Raw genomic sequence first — 26,366 nt, forward strand, 5'->3', positions numbered from 1 at the left:
AAGGGCTTCACAAAATTTAAGTAAGTTTTATAGTAAATCTAATTAGGTGTGTGGTGCCTTAGATACTCTGTCATCTTCTTTTGGAAGCATTGGCAGCAAAGATGAGTCATTAAAAGAAATGCTTTAATAATAATAATAATAATAATAATAATAGTACTTACAGTACACTTAATAAATATTCATACTTTGGCCCCCTAGAACAAATCAGAACACGGATCCCACTGCCACTTGCCTGTAAGCAATGCTTGCTGTCCATCCCCTCTCTCTTTTCCGCTTATCCCTTTCTTTTCCTCCAACCGTTCCTAGGTTCTTATCCCTCATGCTCTTGACTGGATGGCATTCCACCCAAGGTTACTGGCTTTGATATTGTGTCCTGCTTTATAATTTTTATTAAACTGACTTGCCTTCAAAATATCATATGCCACATTCTCAAAACTCTGAATACGTAACTAGTTTATTAACCTGACGAATAGCAAACATTGAACAAATTCCTGTAATTGAGCTGAATTGACTGAAGTATAAATGGGAGACCTTGACTTTGATGTCACTGTATCCTAATGACATTCAGCATGGTTAGAACCTTCAGAACTTTTCCCCAGAGATGAGAAATGAAAATTTCACTTTTTTTTTTTTTTTTTTTTTGGCTAGTAGAGTGTTTTGTGTAACTTAAAACTTGGGCTAAAAATTGATTAGTTGCCAATATTTAAAAATATGAAAATATATCATAAAGTTACAGCTTTCGGACTTCTCCTGAAATATCAGAGCATGCCATGATATTGGATCCTCAGTAGCAAACATAGCAGTGCGTGGCGGGGGTGCGGGGGCAGGCAGGGGAGTGTAGAGGAGGGAAGCTGTTTCCTTTAGAAGAATAAGCTGTATTCAGTACTAGGATCCCCACCAGTTCCACTTGATTTATTTATGTCATCTTGTACAGCGCCTGTAGGACCTAAGTTTGTGACTCTCGATAAACCCACAGAAATAACCTAATTAAATCTTATCTCATAACCAGTTAGTCATGGGTGAAATCATGGACAGATGGTTTAAGGTGAACATATGTTGTTGATCCGTTTCTCTCATTTCATTAACCATTTGCCAGCATTTTAAACCGTCTAATCATATGTCACAAACTATAACTGGAGCAGCAGTTTATAAGGGGAAAATCTAGAGTTTTGTTGAACTATATTATTTTCAAATTTGAAATGAAAGCTGCTTTGAGTTTTGATTGGCAGATCAAAGTAGAATTTTACCAGCTCGATAAATGTGAGTCATAGGCATGTTCCAGACTCCACACCTACCACATTCCTGTGATGTCAGAGTACTACAAAGGGCGTCTCTGGTATGGGGTTTTTACAAAATACAGTGACGGAAAGTAAAATGCCTCCCGTGAAATGTCACCATAAGTGATATATTAAAGACAAGGAGGAGAGGACTTGGCGACTTGATGCTGGTAGCACCTTGAAACTTCTAGAGTTTTCTGAAAGCTTCACAAACTCCTTCCTTCATTCCCCATGCATAAGGGGAGAAAAGTTGATATGGCTAAACCCAAAACAAGGAAAAATGGGGCCATATTAGTAACAGGGGGCAATTTAACAGGAGGATTATAAATAATATTATTTGGAAAAAATCCCCTCTCTCTTTTTTTTTTTCTTTTCAATTTCTAAAGTTCCTCTTTCCTCAAATCAGAGTTAAAACCTGGAGCCCTGGGATTCAGCTGTGGGCCTATTGAAAGAGACCAAGGCAACTGCTTGGTAGACCTCAGTGAAAGTCATCGATCAGAAGCACAGAAGTTGTCTGTGTCATTCCATATGGTCTGGAACAGGTCACAGGCTAGAAGTTTCTCAGATAGAGATTTGGGGTTGAAGTATTTTTATATCTGTGCAAACAGGAGGACCTTTCCAGTGTGGCTATAGCCATGGTGAATGACCAAAAAGTAGGGGATCTTGGCTTCAAAGACGGAAAATACCTATGCATTCCTAACAGAAGGCCTTCCCATATGTCTGGCTTTGAGCAAGGGCAAGTTAGCCTAATCATCACCAACCGACTGTCCAATTATCCACTGGGCTAAATAGACAGTGGCTTAGGGGTTTAGGGAGAGGCGGCAGAGCAAATGCCAAGAGAACATTTCATTTGACACATAGACAACCACATCCTGCACAACTAGTAATTCAAACTCTCTGAGGATCCATGTAACTTGGTGAGCTATTGGCTCAATAATACACTGTGTATGAAAATGTTCAAAATCATCAAAGAAGACCATGGCAATGGGGATTCCAAACCTCAGTTCAGCATTTTCTACTTGTCTTGAGTCAGAATGAATTTGGTGTAATTAGAAAGACAAGGATGTATAAAAATAACTGCAATGATAGTCACAGAGAAATAACAAATGTATAGCATCTGCAGAGTTACTTTTTCTTCTTGACAAACTCACAGACAAAGTACATGGTAAGATGGCACTCTGTGTCATTCCATCTGCCTGAGCTCAGCATTTCCACACAGTCCTCGTGACCATAGGGGTCACTAGGCTCCCCCTCTTTCCAGTTGCTGTAGTTCTGTAGTGGAGTGTTGTCCGTGAACACATACTGTCCCTCCTTCTCAAGGTCATTCACCCCGATGAACACCCGGAAAAAGCCACTCTTGGCCACATAGTCAGCGATGAGTGTGTTGGCAGCTTCGTCCTTTGGCATGGCCAGCATCCCACCCCGGATCCGGCAGTGGGTCAGGGATTCCCTATAGTTCTTCTCCTCCTGCACGATGTAGTAGAATTTCTCCTCAGTTTCCCTAATCCCTGCTATGACTTTGCAGAGAGGAAAAGATGAGCATGATTAAGCATCTCAAAAGGAGAAAAGGCAAGTATATAATATTGCTGGATTTAAATTCATTTATTTGGTGTTCAACAATTATTTTGCAAGTCTCTAGTATGAGGTAGGCACTGGTTAGATATTTTTATCACCTTTGTAGTTATCAAATGGAAAACAAGGCCCTGCCATTTGTCCTCCCTGTCCTTCCTCCTTAACTTCCCACACAACTGTGGAGAAGAGACTATTTTGACAAAGGTTTGTTATATGAGTTGCCACTTAGCTCCTCTCAGACTACTTTCCCATCCTACTTTATGCTTTGCCATACTTAGAGTCCCAAGATCATGCCCTTCTCTCTTCCATTTCCATGACTTTCATGGCTGGAAAGTCTTCTCACTGCTTTACCTGGAAAACTCCTACTTGTCATTTAGATCCCAGTGGAAATATTTTCTCCCATAAGAGCCTTTCCAGTGTCTCTGGACAGGCATGGGGCTCTTGTGCACACTCCCCCATGTTTCCATAGCTCTTCCTCTTCCTCTTTTGTATCACTCAACACATTCTAGTGTAATTGTTGGTCGCATGCCTCATGTACTAAACTATGAATGTCTTGGGGACAATGACCATGTCTTTACCACTCTGTAGCCTCAGAGCCCGCAAGAGTGCATGGGATGGTAAAAACTTATTGAATGGACATAGGAATAATATAGAAGTTTGTCACCTTTGGGCTGAATTCCTGGGCTATGAACATGTACATAGATTGAGTTTGTCCATGTTCACTCCATGTACATGAAGTACTAAGCTACTGAATAAGCTTCAGGACAGAATTGGGGACTCAGAATCATCCTGAGCTCATAATATGTTAAATATGTTTTAGGCTTTGGGAGCATCGACATATATTTCTTTGGGTCTATAAATCAAAATTTACTAAGAAATCTGTGACCACGCCAATAAATGTCAAAAACTGTTGCTCTATGTGGAAGCTCTAGGGTCTGGTTTTTTTTTTTTTTTTTTAATGAGAATCCAAGTCATGTCAGAGACAGCATCTCAGTACTAATTATAACCAGATTTATAATTAAGAGTATTACAAGACGAAGATGAACACAAGATGGCATATGTGTGTTTCTAATAATGTACAACAAACATAGCTGGGTTACAATAAATAAAAGTACAACAAAAGAAGACCAGTTTCAACTGTAACTACAATAGATTCTTCATTCATACTGTCTCAGAAGAGAACACATTAAGCCACCTTAAGGGCTTCACTGCTAACTACAGTGGGGAAATGGCAAGGGGTAACAAAAATGCTTAATGTGGGAAGTTGCACAATTCAGAGAAACGCATAATGTTCTGTTGATGTGTTTTGAGAGTAGAGCCATCTGTGAAACCAGTATTCGAATCCCTGATCCCCTGTTAATTAGCTCTGTATCTATGGGCAAGGTAATTTCTCTAAGCTTCAGGGTAATCACAATACCTACACCCTGGGTATAAATTCAAGTACTCAAGAAAATAGCTATTGCTTTTACCATTACTTCTCTTTTCTGAGATGCTAGCTCTGTTTGGCTCTTCCTGTCCCTTTTTATTCTTAAGGCATGGCTTGCCAAACTCTACCCTCTTCTCCATTCCCCTCTCTCCAGAAAGTATCTTTTTCTATCCATAGGCAATGTGATACGTGTGAATATATGTAGGTGGTGGTCCCAGAGTGCCCTGGAGTCTGAGAGATAATTAGCATTTTGAGACACCTGTACATTGGTGATACTATCTCAGTAGGTCTTTGCCTGATCCTAGGTATTCCCCACTAGGAATCCTGGAATTGCAATGTCAAAAGAGATTAAATTGGTAGACAGCTCAAGGCAAAAGACGATATACTCACCATTCTTGACAAACTTCATAGATGTTTTGAGGCGAGCAACACTAATATCCAGTTGTCCAACAACTTTCCGGTACCTTCCGCAGTCACAGACGGTGCCTTTTAAATGACAAAAACTGTGAATTCACGTTGGAGCAGATAAAGATCAGTTGGAAAGGGCAGTTGCTCTCTTCTCAATCTTTACTATCTTTTCCTAGTCTGGCTATATTGAGTTGGCTGCACAGATACAACTAATCAAACAAGTCATAATTTATTTAGATTGAAGGTAGAATTCTGATGGGGGGGCAAAGAAACATTTAAATTTGTGTCACGTGTCCTACTAACATGGCCTTTTGAGAAAGGCTAATACTTTTAGTCTTTTACTTAAAACAAGGCTTCTACATTATGTTGTCTTCAGGAATTTACAAAATACCTTTTTAAGTTATTTTGGATGGGTTAAAACACAGCTCTAAACCAGATTTTTAAAGAGAAGAATAAATATGGCCAACCCCTGCACACATACTGTGGACCATTTGGCATTTTTGTTGAACACAGAATGTGTCCATCCAATCTCAAAATAAAATCTTTACAGCTTTCTTAAAACAAATTTCTAGCCAGTCTCCTCTTCTCTTAACTGCATTGCTCACTGGCTCACACAACTCTCCCAAGACAGGAGAAAACTTTCATGATGAAACCAAATGATAATTCTGATTATCCATTTCAAGTACAGCTTGAATGATCCTTGAATGTTTCAAGGACTAAGTTGAAGTCTTGTGAATAGATTCAACTTATAATTTCAAGAGCCAGTTATCCCATTTGTGGATTAACTCTGATTTTAATTTCTGCCATTAATTCCCTCTTTGTTCATTTACCTTTTCAACTACCTGCTGATACCGTGACAAAGAAAGAAATGTAAAGAAAATGATGTGAAATTCAAATGATCCCCTTTTTCTATTTAATGGCTGCTTCATGTAATCAGTCCCTTTTGCTTTCTTCTTTGGCAGTTGAAAAGCAAAAAGAATTTTATTAGCCAAAGGGGGGAAAAATCTGTGGCTTTATTTATCCACATTCACAGTTAAATATAAGAAATTTAAAACAGTTCTTAGAATTAGTCTTCACTACAACTCTGTGACCTCCCCCAGAGCAATCTACTTTTTTCCCTGCACATAGCACCGGAAATAAAATTCCTTCAGGACTCAGGGAGACTCTCCCTGACCACTGAAGGCACATTCTGTATCCATGGGGTCTTTCCAGATCGGGCCAGTTTGCTGTGGGCAAACTGCTGTCCCCTGTTTGGTTGAGATGCTGGTGGAATGTAGGGCACACTGGTACAGTCCTAACAGCTGACGCCATGGTGGGTTTTCCTCTGCTCTAGGACGATGAGGGCTGCTTCCTGATGTGCTGGGTTTGCTTCCTCCCACTAAGCATGACTAGGATGGAATGTGCCATCATTCCCTTCCCCAGGGCTTGGAAAGTCACCAGCAGATAGAGAGGAAAGTTCCCTTCTTTCCTTCCCTCTAGCCCAAGCAAAATAAGGTTAAGCATTGAGAGGACTATTATTTTTTCATAAAAATGTATTTATTTTTAAAGATGAATACATTTGGAATGATGCTAGAAATTTAAGAGAAAAATGAGCGTGTCGTACCTGCTTTGCCTTTTCCTCCTGGTATCCCGGGCAAACCCTTTTCCCCTTTGTCACCTGAACAAAAACAACAGCCATGAAAAGAACAATTAACTAAAATGGTGGAATCATTTCTGGCAGACAATATCTTACACACCTGAAAACATAGGAAAGAGTTTTTAAATTTCATTTACAATATCTCCAGCTAATATTCCCTGGTTTTATATAAATAATTCGATTTTGAGGTGGCTGCACAGATACAACTAATCAAACAAGTCATAATTTATTTAGATTGAAGGTAGAATTCTGATGGGGGGGCAAAGAAACATTTAAATTTGTGTCACGTGTCCTACTAACATGGCCTTCTGAGAAAGGCTAATACAATTCTCTGCATGCTTTTAACTTTCAAAGTACCATTGTTCTGTATATCTGAATTAATTGATTAGTACATTGTAGTGTCTGTGTATTTATTATGCTCCCATGTTCTTCCATATGGCTTTGCCCTTGGATTTTCAGAAACATATATTGTGCTTTTTCTTTTTCTTTTTTTTAATTTTATTATGTTATGTTAGTCACCATGCAATACATCATTAGTTTCTGATATGGTGATCCACGATCCATTGTTTTCGTATAACACCCACTGCTTAGTTTAATTCAAATATTTACTATTTATTACTTACTCTGTGCAAGACAAAAAGCTTCGTACTTTGAGAGGATATAAAGAGAGACAAGATTAAACTGACCTGAAGGGGTTTATGCTTTTTGAAAAGATGTGATGTATGCAAATATCTGTAATATAAAGTTGTGTCAAATATATTATGCTGAAATATCAACCTTGATAATTTTCCCCTCTGCTCTGCTTTGTATGTGGCCATTTTCTTATTCAGTCAGAGACATCCACAAAATAACTCTCAGAGAATCAGGATTATTAAAGCAGAGAGGAAAAAACATTGATTTTTTTTTCAACTTCAAAATAAGCCCTTGAAGCCTATATCAGACACAATAATTGAAAGCAAAAGCTTTTGATTTCCAAGAGGAAATGTTTGGCTGAAGTTCTTGAGAATCAAAAGAGAAGATCCTGATGGTAGTAAAATAGAGTTTAGGCTTCAATTATGAACTGGAAAAAGAAAAAGAAAGAATTTGGGAGGAATGAATATAGGATGAAGGTCATCCAGGTTAGCGGAGCATGGGGGCTTGCTTACCTTTACAGGAGTTTGGCGAGGCCAGGGAATTAGTTATATTACCCAAGGGGGCAATGTGAGGGGAAACAGAGTCAGGATTGAGGTTCTGCCTAGCCCCATCCTTTACCAGCAAAAGGGAAAAAAATGGGAGGCACTCTAAAACCCATAAGGTAGCCCATGTTGCCTGCTCATTACCTGTTTTTTTTTTTTTTAAAGATTTTATTTATTTATTTGACAGAGAGCGACACAGTGAGAGAGGGAACACAAGCAGGGGGAGTGGGAGAGGGAGAAGCAGGCTTCCTGCTGAGCAGGGAACCCAATGCGGGGCTCGATGCGGGGCTTGATCCCAGGACCCTGGGATCATGACCTGAACCGAAGGCAGAAGCTTAACGACTGAGGCACCCAGGCGCCCCTTACCTGTTCTTTTTATTACTGTCTGCTGATTGCTTGATCTTCCAGGAAAGGCTGCTTGCCAGGGCCCCAAGAATTTACTGAGCCTTTCCAAATTGACCCATGTGGACACTTCTCTTTACAGTGATGGTGGACATTCATGAGCTCCCAAACAGGAGAGGTCCTTGAAATTCAGAATGCAATTTAAATATGTAGGAGGAAGCCTCAGAACTTGCACTTGAATGAAATAAGACAATGGTGGAAATCCATGACAATAGAATGTGGTAAAAACTGTAAGAGAGATATTGAACAGAGATAATATATTCTGAGAGGGAGGTAAATGACATAATGCTTCAGCTGGAAGGAGGAAGGAAGCCTTTCCTGGCAAGATAGCACTGAAACTTAGTTCTGAAAAATTTCAGCAGATGAAGATGGGAGCAAGATAGGGGACAATGCACAGCAGAGGTACAGTTGGAAAAAAGCATGGTAATATGCCATGCACCCTGATGAGGAAGATAGATCTGCTCACACCTAAATTGTGTCTGCAAATTCCTCAATTTCTTTCATATGTAATTTGTTAAAGATGAAAATAGATTTTGAGAATATGTTAATGGGAAGAAAGGGAATATACATTTGCTAAGTACTCTTCCAGATACTTTATAGATATTATCATATTATTTATAGATATTATCATATTATTTATAGATATTATCAAATTAAATCCTATGAGTTAGGTATTATCAGTATCTTTATTCTACAGTGGAGAGAATGGAGGATCATAGAGGCAACATAACTTGTTCAAGGACATCTAGCAATTCAGTGGCAGTCCTGGTATTGAAACCCAACAATTTCTGGCTCCCCAGTTCATGGTGTTTCCCAAATGAGTGAACCAATGATTTAATGAATGAAAGCAAAGTATTAAAAAAATGTTATCAGTAGTTGAAAGGACTGCGAAGTCCTTGTCACCACCAGAAACTAGATGGACTTAAAAAATCATATGAATATAGATTAATATTTTATCTTTTGAAAATAGTGTGTTTTCTTTAAATGTGGATCCCTTTTAATTCAATATGGGCTGAAAGTTGATTCTAGTCCTGCTGTGATCCTAGTTCTGGGCTAAACCCAATGGTGAACATCAAAGAAGCCTAAATGGAGTATTTGTTTTATAAAAATAATGGGGGTTTTAAGGAAAACAAAGCACACATCAGAAACCAAGGAAATGGGACCCTATCACTCTTACCTACTCACAGAGTGAAATAAAGGAAGTTCCTGCCAGGTATTTGGCAAAAATGGCTGTGGATCAGAGCAGAGAAGATGTTCTCTGAAGCAAGAGCCTTCAGCTGGATCTTAATGGTGTGGAAAACAGATTTTTGAATTGATAAATGGCTTTTTTGTCTGACAAGATGTAAGCACTGCAACTACTTTCCAGTATTTTCACATGAATTTCATTCCTTTTTTAACAGATGGGAAAGTCAAGGCGCTGTGGTAGTGTGAACAACCATGGCAGTCCGAAAAACCACGGCTTGCATCCTGGCTCTGTCATTTACTAGCTTAATTTCTTTAAGCCTTTATTTCTTCATTTTTTCATTGGAAATAACGGTGCCTAGAATCAGAAGATTGTTAAGGAGGATAAATTAGATAATGTCATCTTCTCACGGGATTAACTCTGTGCTTGAGTCATAGAGAATGATCAACCAATGTTAGCTTCTGCCACATACTTAGCTGGAAAGCTTGCCACATACTTAGCTGGTTCATGGCAGATATGAGCTGATAGTGCCTATTTCCCCAAAATGAATTCGGGTTTAAAGCCATACACGAAAACTTATTTTGGCCCATGAGCGGGAACATGTCAGTAATAACTGTCTTAAGGCTGAAGAATTAGAGGTTGTATTTAAGCAAACAAACAAACAAACAAACAAAAATCATAATGCTTCCACTGTAAAAGGATTATTGACCTTAAGTAAAAACATTTATTTTGCTATGAGATTGAATTTGCCTGTACTAAATCATTCTTATTCCTAAAATGAAATATTGACATTCGGAAAGCTACCTTGTCCATGCAAGTGACAACATTAAGGTCAGCCCAGAAAGTTGAGATTAATCTGAGTCAGTGAAAAATTTAGAAGGGCCATTGACAAAATGAGGACAATAAATTTCAAAGTACAGATTAAAAATGAAATTAATCCAGGTGAGCCAGAACACTAACCCTCAATTTTTTTTTTAAATTCCAGGACATGCTCATAAATTTTGATGGCATATCTCTGGAGGAGAAAGAAATCTTAGTGAATGGTGGAAATTGATAAGGGACAGTAGTACTTATAAGAAATAAAGGGTAGAAATAGGGCCACATCATAGGAAATAATATATTTTATCATTCACTTTTTTATTCTTAATGCAATAAACATTTAGAAAATTTCCATGTATATGAGGCATTAGGATCAAATGATTAAAAAGTAGGGTCCCCACATAGAGCTTATATTTATTTAAGCATAAAGGCCCAATAAATCTTTCATTCATTTCGGGCGCCTGGGTGGCTCAGTTGGTTAAGCGACTGCCTTCGGCTCAGGTCATGATCCTGGAGTCGTGGGATCGAGTCCCGCATCAGGGTCCCTGTTCAGCAGGGAGTCTGCTTCTCCCTCTGACCCTCCCCCCTCTCATGCTCTCTCTATCTCATTCTCTCTCTCAAATAAATAAATAAAATCTTTAAAAAAAAAAATCTTTCATTCGTTTCTTCCTCCAGGAGTTCACAGTCTATAGGGGGAAAAAGACAAGCTAATAAGCCATGACAATGAGTAAAATGATAGAGGTATGCAAATATGGAATTGGCTTGAAGAAGTTATGGTTAGTTAACCCAATCATTTCCAGACTGTTACTTTTTCAACATTTGTGGAAGTTCATCCACTATGAGGCTCAGAAAATCATACTGAGCTCTACTCTTCCTGTCTCTGTCATCTACCAGCCCCACCCCCCAAGACACCTTGTCTTATTCTATGAAAGGTTTAAGACTTGACTCAAGATCATGAACGCCAACTCTCTTAGCTGGAGCCTCATCTGTATTCAACACATCTAAATCTAGGCAAGTGTACCATCTAGAATAACTCATTGAAAAATGAACTTCTTGAATTCTGGACATGTTCATGAGAGTGACTCCTCCTCCCCCTCACACTTCTGCTCATCTCCAGGGTGATACTTGGGATCTCAACTACATGGAACATGGCTACATCTCAGAAATCTTAGAAGTCCAGCATCCCACTTTCTGGCTACATCTTTCCATTCCTTAACCAGTTGTTACATGAAGCTGGTACAGCCAGGGATCTCCACATCGTGGATCTCCACGATGCATTTTATCTGAACTTATGCAATTTGAGGAGCCCTCTTTAAGAAAAATTATTCCAATTACAAATGGAGAAGTGGTATAAAAATGAATACTTATAAGAAAAGTAAATCACTGAATTTTAAAATTAGACACCACATTACAAAATTCACTAAGAATCCTAACATTTTAATTAATAAATTTGTACCTCTATAATTCCATTTTCATACTTGTGGGCTGCATATGTTTGGCTGCATTCATGAATATGCAATTGATCTAGCACTACTTATTGATAAGTACATCATTTCCCATTGCAAAGTAACATCAACTTTGCATAACCAAATTTAGGAGTCTTCCTGCATGTTCCATTCCCTTTCATTGATGTATTTATCTGTCTCTGCATAAATTAACACTATGTTAATGATTGTAGCTTTAAAACAAATGTTTAAATTCAGCCTTCCAGCTTTGTTTTTCTTTTTTTTTTAAGGTTATCATTTCCATATACATTTTGAATTGGCTTGTTAAATTCCAAGAGAGCTACTTCTGGGCTGTTGATTGAGATAGCATTGATCTACACATAAATTTGGGGGTCATGTTAACCATATTGATCATCCTAACCTTATTGAGCCTTTCAATCTATGAATGTAGTTTTGCCACCATTTTCTTAAACATTTTTTAATTTCTCTCATTATCATTATGTCTTGTTTGTTGTAGAAGGCTTAGACACCTTCCTTTTTAGCTTTATTCCTAGAAACTTAATAATTTTGATGCTGTAATTAGTGGCATCTTTTTAATTTCATTTTTAACGGTTTCTGGTATATAGAAACAAAATTGATTTTGTACAGCTAAACTGTGTAAAAAACTTAATACAAATAGTTAATCTGTAGATTCATTTGTATTTTCTGGATATACACTCATCATCTGCAAATAATGACATTTTTATTTCTTTGTTTCCAATTATTGTGATTCTTATCTCCTGCTCTTGCAATTTTTCTCTAGCTAGAACCTCTGCTATGATGTTGGTTAAAACTGTTGATGAGGGCTGTGCTCATCTCATTCCCAACCCCAGGAGAGAAGTGGTCAAGATTTCATTATTGAGTATTATTTTTAATAGGTGTCTATTGCTGTTGTTGATATTCCTTTTCATATTAAGTATGGTACCCTCTGTGTCTAGCTTGCTATTATGTTTTGAAACATGAAAGGGTGTATGTTTAATTAAATGTTTTTCAGAATTTCTGGAGGCCTAACTGAAAATGTTTATTTTTGAAGTGAAAAAGAGTGGCATTTTTCCTGGGTCACTCTTCTTTGGCAGGCCTTGAATACCAGTTCAGTTTGAGCAACTTTCTGCTTGAGCTTCTCAGTCTCATAGCACTGCCTTGCTTATGAATTGGTGAATGACTTGAAAGGAAAAATAGTACAGAATGCATAGCTCACCTTAGTGTGGTTCTCTTCTCCGGATCAGGCCCCTAAAGTCCTATTCAATTTGGTAGCTCTCCTGGGCCTTCAAATTTATATCTGCTTTTTCTTTTGTCTTGCCTTTTTTTTTTTTTTTTTGACTCAGGTAGTCATTCTTTTTTTTTTTTTTTTTTTTTAAAGATTTTATTTATTTATTTGAGAGAGAGAGAATGAGAGAGAGCACATGAGAGGGGGGAGGGTCAGAGGGAGAAGCAGACTCCCTGCCGAGCAGGGAGCCTGATGCGGGACTCGATCCCGGGACTCCAGGATCATGACCTGAGCCGAAGGCAGTCGCCTAACCAACTGAGCCACCCAGGCGCCCTCAGGTAGTCATTCTTAACAGAAGGATTAATGCAAGTGAATTTCTCAAAGCTTATATGCAGAAATCTGAATTTTGTTTTATTATTAATGGTGTAAGAAATTTCTTTCACCTTTAAAACTGAGTATTGATGATTTATGTAAATTAAGAATATTTTCAAATTTGAGAATCCTTCTCTAACTTCTTTTTCATGTATGAGCTGTTGGATTTGGAAACATTTTCCACAGCCTAGCTCTGACCCTGTACATTTCAAACATTGTTTCTTTTCCACAGCTCACACATTTCTTGTGCTGGATGCCCCAAGACACATTCCTGTGAGGATCTGATCTCTGCCCCTGCACTTTTTCACCATGACTTTGGATAGATCTGCACAGTAAATGGTAAGCATATTCTTGGAAACTAGTCTTAGATTGAAATTATTAGCAATAACTATACACGGAAGTAACTGCAAACAATGTAAGCCTATCCCATGCCAGTCCAAACTAAATGTTTCCCCCACTCAAGTTCCTCCTGATGAGCTCCCAAAATACTTGTGTCCACTCCCATAACCAGCTGATACAAAGAGAAGTCTGACAGAGGGAAGCTGGAACAGAAGGATACAGTAGCGTTAAGCTGTGCATTCTCAATGAGGACAATATCGGCTCAAGGATATGAAAGTTGGTTCAAGGGGGGTGAAAAATCTTACTCTCTTTTATACATGAAGCCAAATAGACATACAACGCAGGGCGCCTGGGTGGCTCGGTTGGGCGACTGCCTTCGGCTCAGGTCATGATCCTGGAGTCGTGGGATCGAGTCCCGCATTGGGCTCCCTGTTCAGCGGGGAGTCTGCTTCTCCCTCTGACCCTCCTCCCTCTCATGCTCTCTGTCTCTCATTCTCTCTCTCTCAAATAAATAAATAAAATCTTTAAAAAAAAAAAATAGACATACAACGCATAACAGATATATAGTCCATAGGTGGTATTAAAATTTCATAGGGGAGGGCAATTAGAAAAAAATATATCTAAAAAGCTGGTTGGGAGGCAATATGTCTAAAAAGGCTGGTTAAGGAGGAAATAGTTTTTTTAAAAAAATGTTGAGAGGCACTCTTTTAACCAGTTGAGGATAAAATGCCTTACTTTACAAACTCTACCAAGACATGGCCATGTGCATTGATAAGGCTCCTCTCAGGGTCTTGGGAAGAACCCCACCCAATAAGTGGGGGGCTCTGAAGCCAAAGCTTCATTAACTTCATGGTAAAACTACCCAAAATCCATACTACGGAAAGAGTCAACATCTATGAGGAGTCCATCTAGCTTTTCCCCAGCTATGAGAATTTCAATCACAGATGAACATACGCTATAGGTCATGGAATCAGAAATAAGCATAGCAACTTCTTTTCAGTGGTACTACACTGTCCCCGCCCTCAAATGCAGGCAGAAGGAAAAATCTCAAAGGAATAAGTTGGAAAAGGACAGGGAGAGAGGAAATACCAAGCTACGGGATGAGAAGTGAGGGGCCACAGCATCAGCTTACACTGCACCAATCAACCTGCCCAAGAACACACTGTGGGTGATGGGAGGCACACGCCTGATCATGCAGTTGCTCGGGCATGTAAGGAAGGAAAGCTGCGGGGTACACCTCAAGGCTGCATACTTCTGTTACCTGTGGCACTGAGTTTCCTCAGCTCTGTACCTTTGCACAAGTATCTCTTGCCACCCCTCAAAGGACTTTCCCCCCATTTCCATAAACATGTCACTGTTCTTCAAGACCTAGCTCAGGTCTTTATATCAATCTGGCCTTACTCTCCCACATGGTTCCTATAGCAGTCATTTAGTTACTCAGTATTCTAATTCTTTCTGAGAAAGTCCTATGTCCTATCTTCCTAAATAGTCTATGAGTTCCTTGCAATAAAACTGCATTCTCATTAGGCTTTGTATCTTCAAACCAAGTGGGACAATGCCAGTATGAACTGCTGACCATCAGGAGCCACTGGAACCTGCTATCATTGTGGAGCTTTATGAGAACACAAGTTGCAGGAGTGCTTAGATAATAAAGAGGAGGTCACCTCTGTTTTATAATAGAAAAGCAGTAATTTTGTGAAGGATTGGGACAGGACAGAACACAAAAGAGTATGAATATATATACTTAAAGTTTCTAATCTGTTAATAAATCCCAGATGCAGAATCCTCATTATTTCACTCAGTTTAAGAAAGAAAATTATATGGGGGTGCCTGAGTGGCTCAGTCAGTTGAGTGTCTGGTTCTTGATTTCAACTCAGGTCATGGTCTCAGGGTCATTAGATCAAGTCCCAAGTCGGGCTCCATGCTCAGCGGGGAATCTGCTTGAGATTCTCTCTCTCCCTCTGCCCCTCCTTCCTGCTCTGTTTTGCTCTCTTTCTCTCAAATAAATAAAATCTATGAAAGAAAGAAAGAAAGAAAGAAAGAAAGAAAGAAAGAAAGAAAGAAGGAAGGAAGGAAGGAAGGAAGGAAGGAAGGAAGGAAGGAAGGAAGGAAAGAAAGAAAGAAAGAAAGAAAGAAAGAAAGAAAGAAAGAAAGAAAGAAAGAAAGAAGAAAGAAAGAAAGAAAGAAAGAAAGAAAGAAAGAAAGAAAGAAAGAAAAGAAGGAAGGAAGGAAGGAAAGAAAGAAAGAAAGAAAGAGAAAGAAAGAAAAGAAGGAAGGAAGGAAGGAAAGAAAGAAAGAGAGAGAAAGAAAGAAAGAAAGAAAGAAAGAAAGAAAGAAAGAAAGAAGAAAGGAAGGAAGGAAGGAAAGAAAGAGAAAGAAAGAAAGAAAGAAAGAAAGAAAGAAAGAAAGAAAGAAAGAAGAAAGAAATTTCTACTATCCTTTGCTGCCTTGAATTTTAATAATTGTTTTCTACCACTGAACATGCTTCATGGTCTTGATACCCATTTTAGTTGTATCAAGGATTACAACCAACAGATTCTAGGATATATAGTTCAATACAGAAAGTACCAAAACTTTATGTTTGATTGTGTCCCTGAATTTCTGTTTAATCTTGTTCAAGGCCTTTATTTTTTAGACACATTGTTTATATATGAAAGGAACAGCTAAGATACGAAGAAAGAGGAAAAACTCCTATTTTAAAAGAAAGAAAAGGGATCATTTTCATGATACAGAACATTTCAGAATATATCAAGGTTATGTATGATTTGCTTCAAATTGCCACTGGAGAAAAGGAAAATGCAGCTTACCCTTCTTACCAATGGGCCCAGTCTTGCCAATGTTGCCCTGGTCTCCTGCATCACCCAGCTCCCCCTTAATTCCTGAAAAGCAAAGCATGTCATCTTTATATCCTAAGGTTTTATACTCCCTTTGAAGATGTGGCTAATGCATGATAGTCACTTGAAGGAAATACCAAAAAGTGTACTCTTCTATCTGTGGTATGTGACATATATCTTGTGCTTCCTTATCTACTTTAATCACATTATAGTGTATGTATTAAAACTAAATGTGGGTAAGTATGAAAATCCTGGACCCAGTGATACTGAAATGCTTACCAACATGATATTTCTAAAAGGTCTATAGCAGAGGATGTTTAATCTAAAGGTCAGATAAGGGGCTGAGTGGAAGAATTCTTACATTTTATTCTAATTCTGTTCCTCTGTAGATCTATTTTGGCTTCATTTTGGGAGTCTATTTCCTCCCTAAGATTTGACTATATTTGCTATTTTAAGAAGGGGAGGGAACATATCATAAAACCTAGTGATTAAAGGGACATCAGAGATTGTCCCACCAAGTTTTAATTAAAATATATATAAATATATATAGATATATATGATCGGGGATAACTGAGTTCCTCCAAAATTGTTATCAATTTTGTTTTTTTCTGTGATGACCTAAAAAAATTTACCCTTTATAAAGCTATATCCCTGTGATAATAATTTTGTAACTGAATTTGAGAAACAAGACAGAGAATCATAGGGGGGCGGGGAAGAATGAAACAAGATGAAGCCAGAGAGGATGACAAACCATAAGAGACTCTTAATCTCAGGAAACAAACTGAGGGTTGCTGGAGTGGAGGGGTGGGAGGGATGGGGTGGCTGGGTGATGGACATTGGGGAGCATATGTGCTCTTGTGAGTGCTGTGAATTGCATAAGACTGATGAATCACAGGCCTGTACCCCTGAAACAAATAATGCATTATATGTTAATAAAAATAAATTAATTAATTAAAAAAAGAATATTGTACATATTTATAGAATAAGAAGAGTTTAAATCAGCATTTCTCAAACTGAGGTCTCAAAGGCCTGTGAGTCTTTTTTTCTCTTTAACATACTAAAGATTTTGAAATCAGTGGTCTAGGGCCACCACCTTGTAGCAGTTGGCAGGAATTATGTCCCGTGCTTGAAAGACACACACTTACACATCACAATCTAAAGCTATATTTTGGGGAGGTTGCTCTTGACTTTGTGAGTAAAAACACTCCCTAAAAGCCTTTGTGTCATTCTCATCTTCTTTGCTCTGCTCTTCACCCACCCCACCATTTGCTAACAGATCTTGGAAATAGATGGATAAGTCAATGGATCAGACAACTATTTCTGTTCCTTCTTATTGTTCTCTTACACTCTAGGCCAGCCAAAATGAGTTGCTTAGCAGTGGCTTCTGAGAAGACACAGCTATCAACCCAGCTGTGTTTCTAAAACTCACAGTTTCTTAGATATTTCTGGAGACTACTACTCCCTAGGCTCCTGGAGTGTCCCACTCCTGCCCACCCTAAGGAGGTAGCTTGAGAAATGCGTCGAATCTTGGGGACAGTCAGTGTCATAGGAGCTCTCTGGTGGTGAGTAAATTCATGTCTGAAATACATGTCATTCATCTTTGGAGCAGAGAGTGTTAGGAAAGCTGCCAATTTCCAGGGCAAGGCCAGTAGAGAGAGGAAAGAGCAATTCTAACATTAGAGTGTCAAATTCATGTCATTGCACTTACCTTTTGGCCCCATGCGTCCCACTTTGCCATGTTTCCCCTCCTCTCCTGGATCTCCCTTTTCACCATCATCTCCTTTTGAAATGGAAAATGAGAGTGGAGCAGCTCAGATAATAACATAGCACATCCTCCCCAGGATATAGTGGTGAACATGGTTGGAATCCATTCCTCAGCCCAATGCTTGCCCTATAACTCCGATGTGACTATGTATACAGGTGCACATGAACTGGACACTCAGGGAAAGAGAGGACACTTCCAGTATCTTTTGTCTTTCACTTTTCTCCAGATTGTTGGGAGAGATCCATTAAGAGGATGTGACTGCCCAGTGACCTCTGAACTAGACCTGGGCAACCGATCAAAAGCTCTTCACCCCTTCCCTTGTCTTGAAATGTATGAGCTGTCCACCATTCCCACAGTGGGAACCATTTCAAGGATGCAGCCTTGAGCAGGTGAGGTGTTGTTGAGACCATCTGGCTGGCATATGTGACTGAACCCTGATAAGTTCTATATGAACTTTTGAGATTCTGGCATACAGGTATAGAGACCTCATCTTACCACCACTGAAGACAAGCCTCATCTGTAACTTCCCTTGCTTATTAACACCACCACCTACCAATCTGGATTGGTCTGCCTCTTTCCTTGGTCTCCCCTTGCCCTCAGTGTATGGGGTGGGGGTGCAGTTTCAAATTTTCCACAAGAAATTCCCAAATTTGCAAACCTATTAAATTTATGTTTAAAGAAATATCTTTGCTGGTGATTTCCTGAGAACTTTATTTGGTTTAACAAATTTTTTTTTTTTTAATTGAAGTGTAGTTGACAATACTACATTAGTTTCAGGTTACAACATACTGATCTGAAAAGTCTATAGATTGTGTAGCCACCATCTGTCATCATACAATGCTATTACAATAGCATCAGTTATATTCCCTATGCTGTGTCTTTCATCTCTGTGATTTACTCATTTCATAACTGGAAACCTTTACCTTCTAATCCCCTTCACCCATTTTACCCATCTCTTCACCTCCCTCCCCTCTGGCAACCACCAGCAAGTTCTTTGTATTTATGGGTCTGTTTCTACTTTTTGTTTATTTGTTCGTTTATTTTGTTTTTTAGATTCTATGTACAAGTAAAATCATATGGTATTTGTCTGTCTGTCTGACTTATTTAACATAATACACTCTAGGTCCATCCATGTTGTTGCAAATGGTGAACTCATTCTTTTTTATGGCTGAGTAATATTCCATTGTGGGTGTGTATATATATATTTGTATACATTATATGTGTATATATATACACGCATGTGGGAGTGTGTGTGTATATAAAACATCTGGTGTGACAAATATTTATTTTTGCTGGAGAATTTGGCCAGTTCTGGAAGCATGTACATGTACAAATATGTATATTGATGTGTGATACATATATAAATAATATACATATTTATATATAATTATCTAAATACATAAAAATATATAAATGATAATTTACACTTTATAAATTACTACTCTCTGACTGCATGCTTGAGAGCCCCCAAACTGTAGGCATAGACCAGGAAGCTAAGAACAGAAGACAGCTAGGAATGGGGAAGCAAAGCAGTTCTGTGTGAGCAGCAACTATCTTAGTCATAGATGGGTCTAGCTCTGGTACCTGCCCAGTCAAGGACTGAATGAGTGCCTTAATGAAAAGTGTCCTGGAGGGACACCTGGGTGACTCAGTCGTTAAGCATCTGTCTTCGGCTCAGGTCATGATCCCAGGGTCCTGGTATCGAGTTCCGCATCGGGCTCCTTGCTCGCCGGGAGCCTGCTTCTCCCTCTACTACTCTGCCTGCCACTCCCCCTGCTTGTGCTCTCTCTTTCTCTCTGACAAATAAATGAATAAAATCTTAAAAAAAAAAAAAAAGAAAAAGAGAAGTGTCCTGGGGGTGCCTGAGTGGCTCAGTCAGTTAAGCATCCGACTCTTGATTTCTGCTCAGGTCATGATCTCAGGGTCTTGGGATTGAGCCCCGACTTGGGCTCTGTGCTCAGCAGGGAGTCTACTTGGGATTCTATCTCCCTCTCCCCCGACCCTCCCCCTGATCACACTCTCTCTCTAAAATAAATAAATCTTTACAAAAAGAAAAAAAAAAGAAAAGAGAAGTGTCCTGGACTACAAATCAGGAGCCCTGGATTTTCACATCATGTTAGTCACTGATGGGTTGAGCAAACCTTCAAAAGTCAGTGATAGAGCTTATTGGCTTTGAAGTAAGACAGACCTGGTCTTTCTCAGCTTGACCACTCATTATCTGGAGAAAGTTGGATATGTGACATCCCTTTCTGAGCCTCATTTTCCCCTCCTGCAAATTGAACTAATAACACCTACCAAAGGAGGAAGCCCATTTTTCAGTTCTGTTCCTTATACTCATCTGTCACCTGTGGAATGGCTGCGGTCATGGGTGATTTATTCTAGCATCCCCATCATTTGACACAGTGTTTGGCTCTGATGTTTAATAAATATAGTTGAACTGGATATATCTTGTGAGCCATAAAACATTTTACAAATGTAATGGTAGTGTTTATTGAATACTATGTGCCAAAGGGGTTCCTAGTCCTTGATATGCATTCTGTCATTTGGTCTCTTGAACAACCTTTGAGAAGAATACTATTCTTAGCTCCACTTTACAGACGAGGAAATGGGTCAAAGAAGGGTTAAGTAATTTCCCAGCGTCGCATAGCTTGCAAGTAATAAAGCCGGGATTCAAACCAGAGCATTTGCCTTCAAAGCCCTTGCTCTAAACAAACTAGATGATTGGGAATAAATTCATTTCTGGGTCTGGGATTGCTCTTCTGTATGATGGGACCAAAGATGTATGTCCTGCTCACTAAAGGGCAAGATCAAACACAGGCATATATGTGAAGCACTTTGTGAATCATGAAACCACATGAATGTGAACTATTGGTGCCATTATTTCTCCTCCTTCTGCTCCCCCCCCCCCCCTTGAGGTTTCTCATTCATTTTCAAGCAAGTATCTAACTGAAAGCAGCCAGATGAGTGAGTTAGTCATCTACTGCTCCCTGGTGGCTCCTGATGGAGACCTGGGAGGGTGAAAATAGGATTATTCTTCTGACTTGTGTGCCTGCCTCCTAGCCTGGTGGTGAGCAGGCTTCTGGTAGAGATGAAGTAAACAACTCGTACCCTTGCCTTCAGCTTGTATCCCGGGATCATTTGATCTTTGGGACTTGCTTTAATGAGAACAGAAGAGAGGTATAAATGCAAGCTTTGGAAAGGATCCTCCACATGGTTCACAGTTGTCTGCTTTCATCCTCTTGGCAATATTTCATTGGGTTAGTAGTGCAATTTAGACTTTCTTTTTTTCTTTTAAAAATAGCTACTTACATTTTAAAATTAAATGAAAAGCTATCAGTTGAAATGAACTCATTTCAATTTTACAAAAATGATTTGTTTCGGCCCCCCTAGGCCACCAGCTTGCTGTGATAATCTTTCCAGCAGAATTCCAGCAGAGCACACAGTTGACCAATTTTTCTTAGGTAAAGTTTTTTTTTTTTTTCCCAACAAGCAAAAAGTCTTTTAAAATTAAATTCTAGTTTGAAATGAAATAGCTGAACCCAGGTCAGTACCCCCTGCTCAAAGGAAACAATTATTAAAAATTAGTGAATTGATTTTGGAAATGCTAAAGAAAATTCACCAGGAGCTGTATTTTTCTCACTGCCAAAATAATCTTATGGACTAGGGAAAAGTTGTTAGTGATCCTTTTCCTGATCAGCCTTAGAATTGAGTGGAGTGGGTGGTATGGTGTGCTTTATTAATGGGGCCAGGACTCTTCCCTAAAATATATCCTTCCCATCTCTAGCTACTCCTTCTTGCCTATTGCATTCTCACTCTTGGAAAGCTCTGTAGTCAAATCGATTATTCCCTGGACTGCTCATACATACCAGGTATATCAGTATGGTCATAAAATGGACTATCTCCCAGTGCTTTGACTTCTTTGATCACAACATCATCCTTTCACTGAAATATTAAGCCATCCTTAGGAACTACTATGTTTGCTTTCCATCCATCACTTACTTTATCAGTCCCTCTGTGCCTTTACCTACCTCCCTATGTGTCCTGAATTCTTTCAACTCAGTCATTCCCACATAGCTCTCCCTAAGGCAAAAGGAGTGCCCTCCTTTGGTGAAGAGGGCTCTGGAGCAAGTTATATCATTTTTCTGAGTCTCCGTTTCATCCATTAAATGGAGAAAAAATAATCGTCACTTCATAGGATTGTTGTGGCCTAATGGGGACAATGCATGAAAAGTGTTCCGCACAGTGCCTGGTGCTTGGTAAGGTTATCTGTTCTTCTTTTAATCAGAACAGAAAGGAGGTATAAGAATGATGATGATCATCATCATCATCATCACCAGAAAAGACATCTCTTTTTAACCTTCCTTTGTATTCACTACCTCAATCCTTATCCTATAATCATCACTTACTTTTGTACTTGACTATGTACACTAAGTAAATTTTCACACAATTAAAGATAAATAGAAATAAATGTATACCCATTACTGAGACATAACAATTAACATGTTGCCATTGCTTCATCCATGTATTTTTACTGACTTTTTAAAAAAGTAAATTACAGACACGATGACATATCTTCCTTAAATACTTCAGCAAATCTCTAAAAGGTAAGAACATTCTCCTATGTACACATAATATCATTATGCTAATCTTAAGTTCGACTTGGCTATGGGGATTTGCTAAAGTCACCTTTATAGAGCTCTGTGACCTTGTTCATCTTGAGCCCATACTACTTTGCTGTATATAAACTCATAAAAAGGAGTGAGCCCTTAGAAAAAGGAGCAGACATTCAGAGGAGTAAACCTGGGTTCAGTGAATACAAATTATGACAAAAATTCCATTTTTTCTTCTGGAAGGACTACTAATAAATCAAGAAGCTGTCATGACCAGAGTGGCTGGAAGAAGACACATGTCCATTGGTCAGTCATAGAAAACTGCAGTTTCTGTGAAGCTGGGGTGATATATTGGTGAAATCCATGGGCTTTGCTCTTACAGGTCCTGAATTCAATTCCTCATTATATCCCTTTCCAGCTCTGTGAACTTAGGTGTGGTATTTAACCTTTCAGAGTTCCTGTTTTATCTGTAAATGGAAATAAAAGAGGACCTACCTGTTTAGTCTCCCAAATTGAGGGCTACTTGCTTACTATGAGACACATGGTACTTTGATTCATTTTGATAGTTTTGTGGTAGAAATTGCTGGTAGAGGAAGAAATCAATAAAAAGTTTGCTTATTTCTTTTTTCCCTGTCAAATGTACTGCCAGGTAATGTGTAGTCTTACCTGGATTGCTCCTGCCCATTCCCCAAAGGTGGGATTTTTCAGCTCTCCAAGGGTCTTATACCCTAGAACTGGTGCCAAGCACTTGGTTGACAGGAGCCAGCAGGAGAAGGTGATCTGTAATTTAAAACCAGGCATCTGCAAGCATGGCTCACTGACCCTTAAAGATAGCAGTGGTCATAAACTGTGGAGAGATTACAGGCCCGTGGTGAGATTTCATCATGGCTCTCTTTCCTCATTTGAGACACTGAGGGGTTTTTCTTCATATTTATTTTAATGAAAGCATAAAAAATGAGCAGGCATGGTTTCCAAAAGAAGAATGATTTGTAGACATTACTTTGCATCTTCATTGCCATGAGGCAACTGATCTGTGGTCAAGGGAGACAAGACCTTGGCTAACCTGGCTTAACAACAACAACATAATAATAAACACTATGTTCTATGAATAGAAAAAAAATCTTTCTATGACAGTGGGGCAGGGGTCGTCTAAGAGATTTTCTGAGGCTCTTCCCTAACACTACCTCACCCAGTTATGAGGAGTGTATATGAAATAAGACCATCCTTATAAAACAACACCTTTCCTAATACATTTAAAGCATTTGCAAAATGTTTATTTTGGTCCTAGAGCAGGGATATGGTTACAAAAGAACCAAGTTCATTTTAGTCAGTAGGAAACTGCCTGCCTCTAAGGAGAAAAGCTGTCCAAGGGAGAATCTTATGTGGAAGAAAGCAGCTCTTAACCAAGGTGCAGTTTGCCAAGGGTTTCAGCCTTTGGAAACACAGGTCTTTGGAAAGTTGGTGCTATGGGCAGAACAGGAGCTTTATAGTCTGTCATGGGCTGGATTGTTTCTTCACCCCCAAAATTCATACGTTGAAGCCCTACTCCCAGTACTTCAGAATGTAACTGTATTTAGACAGAAGGCCTTTAAAGAGGTGATTAAGTTAAATTCTGGCTGTTCGGACAATCCTGATCCAATCCGTCTGGTGTCCTTATGAGAGGAGGAAATTTGGACACACAAAAGGATGCCAGGGATGAATGTACTAATCCCTGAAAAGGCCATGTAAGGACACAGTGAGAAGGCAGCCGTGTGCAAGCCAAGGAGAGAGGTCTTAGCAAAAAGAGACCAAATCTGTTGACTCCTTGACCTTGGACTTCCAGCCTCCAGAACTGCAAGACAATGAGTTCCTGTTGTTTAAGCCACCCAGTTTGTGGTATTTTGTTATGGCAGCCCTAGGAAACTAATTCATAGTCCCAGAGACCCGGGCTCAAATCCTACATCGCCACTTAAGAGCTCTTTAATATTATACTAAATATGTTCTCTCTCTTCTTCTGTTTCCTAAACTAGAAAATTGAGGTAGTTAACACTTTTCTTATGGGATTGCTTGAAGATTAGATGATATTATGGATGGAAGAGCTCACAGAGGATCCCTGTGCATTGAGTGTACCCTTATCGATCCACTAAATATTAAGTGTATAGTGGGAACCTACAGGTTTCACCTTCCTCGTATCCTCAATCTGTGCTTCTGGTAACAGCTCCACAAATTTCCATAGGAAACCACACTTGCTTATTCTTAGTCCATGTGGTTTGAACTTAACCCACAGTGATTGGCTCAGCAGTGGGCATGGGACCCAACAAGAGCCAGTGAGTCTCGATTTGTAGATAAGCCTCCTCAATAACTCAAGCAGTTACAACTTCCGAAAATGGAGACTTGCTCTTTCTGCAAGGGTTGCAGAGAAGACAGACTATTATTGAAGTGTCAGAATCTGTTTTACCACCATGAAGGGAGAACCTTCTTTAAAATGAAGTCATTATCAAGGAAAGCTGAACCAAGGTACGGAGGCTGAGTCCTGAGCACCTGACTCCAGACCGGATGTAGCACAGCTTGAGTCCCTCCCTGTCACATGAGACTAAACATGCCCCTTCTCTCCTCTCTTTGCTTGTTTGATTAACCAGTGTAAGCTTGGTTTGTATTTGGTTTCTCTCACCTGCAAACACGTTTCCTTACTAATATAACTACTAGACACAGATCAGGAAAATAAGGGCCTTCCTCTGAGGAGATGGAAACCTCAGGAGAGGATGGGCACGTAAGCCTGTAATTACTGGGATAAATGCTGGGAGAGCAGCTGTTATGGAAGCGTGAAGGACAAAATACCTGCCTCTACCTGCTCATACCTGAAACTCTTCCCTGGTCTTTCTCAGGAAGAAGTAAATGGGATCCCTTGCATTGGGCTCCACCAGAATAAATTTATATCTTCAGGTAAGTGAAAAAGAAAATAAGCTAAAATACAAATTTGTCATTAGATGAGGGCAGGCTGGTACTAAAACGTTCTCATCAAAAAAAGTTCGTGTGGATTTTTATCTTCCATCCAAACCATGCATCCTATGCATGGGTTTGGCTCACATGTCACCTCCTCTCCCCAGAAGTCTGCTCAGTGCAGACTTTCTTGCTGCTCTGCCCTCTCCCTAAGCATCAGGAGAGTCTCATTCCCCGAAGGGAACAGCCCTTGTACTTCGTAGCATCCACCACACCCTGTCAGATTCTGGGAAAAGTCAGGGAGGATACACTATTTCCTTTATATCCTTAGCACGTGGCACAGCCACTCAGAAGGTTTTCAAAAGGAAAGGAATAACACCCTTAAAGTGAAGATCGATAAACGTGAGCTTAATGACAATACAGCCAAATAAGTTAGTCATTGATTAAAATGTTATTCTCACAAATGGCTGATTAATGAATGGACTTGAGGCAGCCGAGAGGTCTGTGTGATGGCTCGTAACCTAGGAAGGCAGCCAGCCTGGCGCCACTGTTCCCTCCACCCCATGCTTTTGTTTCCTCCTCTTCTTTGCCCATCTCTCCCAATGTCACCGCCATGCTCTCATCTGCCAGGCTCAGTCCCCAAATGGGTTTTGGCACTTCCTCCTTCTGAATTCCCACCCTGATTCTTACTTTTTCTCACATGCGTTCTTTCTTTTTCCTCCAACCCTGCTGCCATTATTCTACCTTTCCCTGTGCTAATACTCTAACCCCCATTCCTTGCAGGTGGTCCCTAAATGGTCTTCATGGTGTTTTATTCACTGGTGACTCCAAGTGCCTAGAATAGTGTCTGTTCAATGAATAATTGTTGAAATATTAGTTTCCTTAGATCTGAGCTTCGCTTTTTCAAGCCATCTTGCAGACGAATCTTTATAAAAATC

General features: G+C 39.4%; 1 protein-coding gene across 1 annotated transcript in view; it reads right to left on the minus strand.

Annotated features, from left to right (window-relative positions):
• Positions 1 to 2,402: 2,402 nt before the first annotated feature.
• The window catches only part of COLEC10 (collectin subfamily member 10), a 35,373-nt gene continuing 11,409 nt past the window's right edge, over positions 2,403 to 26,366 (minus strand). Inside the window, exons 2-6 of the mRNA XM_045899190.1 lie at positions 17,843 to 17,914; positions 16,108 to 16,179; positions 6,287 to 6,340; positions 4,666 to 4,761; positions 2,403 to 2,794 (exon numbers count right to left, since the gene is read on the minus strand). Coding sequence (XP_045755146.1) covers positions 2,403 to 2,794; positions 4,666 to 4,761; positions 6,287 to 6,340; positions 16,108 to 16,179; positions 17,843 to 17,914 — 686 coding nt within the window. The remainder of the gene's footprint in view (positions 2,795 to 4,665; positions 4,762 to 6,286; positions 6,341 to 16,107; positions 16,180 to 17,842; positions 17,915 to 26,366) is intronic.

Source organism: Mirounga angustirostris, unplaced genomic scaffold (genome assembly GCF_029215605.1).
Source record: "Mirounga angustirostris isolate CCGP_5_RB_7025 unplaced genomic scaffold, mMirAng1.0.hap1 SCAF_4, whole genome shotgun sequence".
Taxonomy (NCBI): domain Eukaryota; kingdom Metazoa; phylum Chordata; class Mammalia; order Carnivora; family Phocidae; genus Mirounga; species Mirounga angustirostris.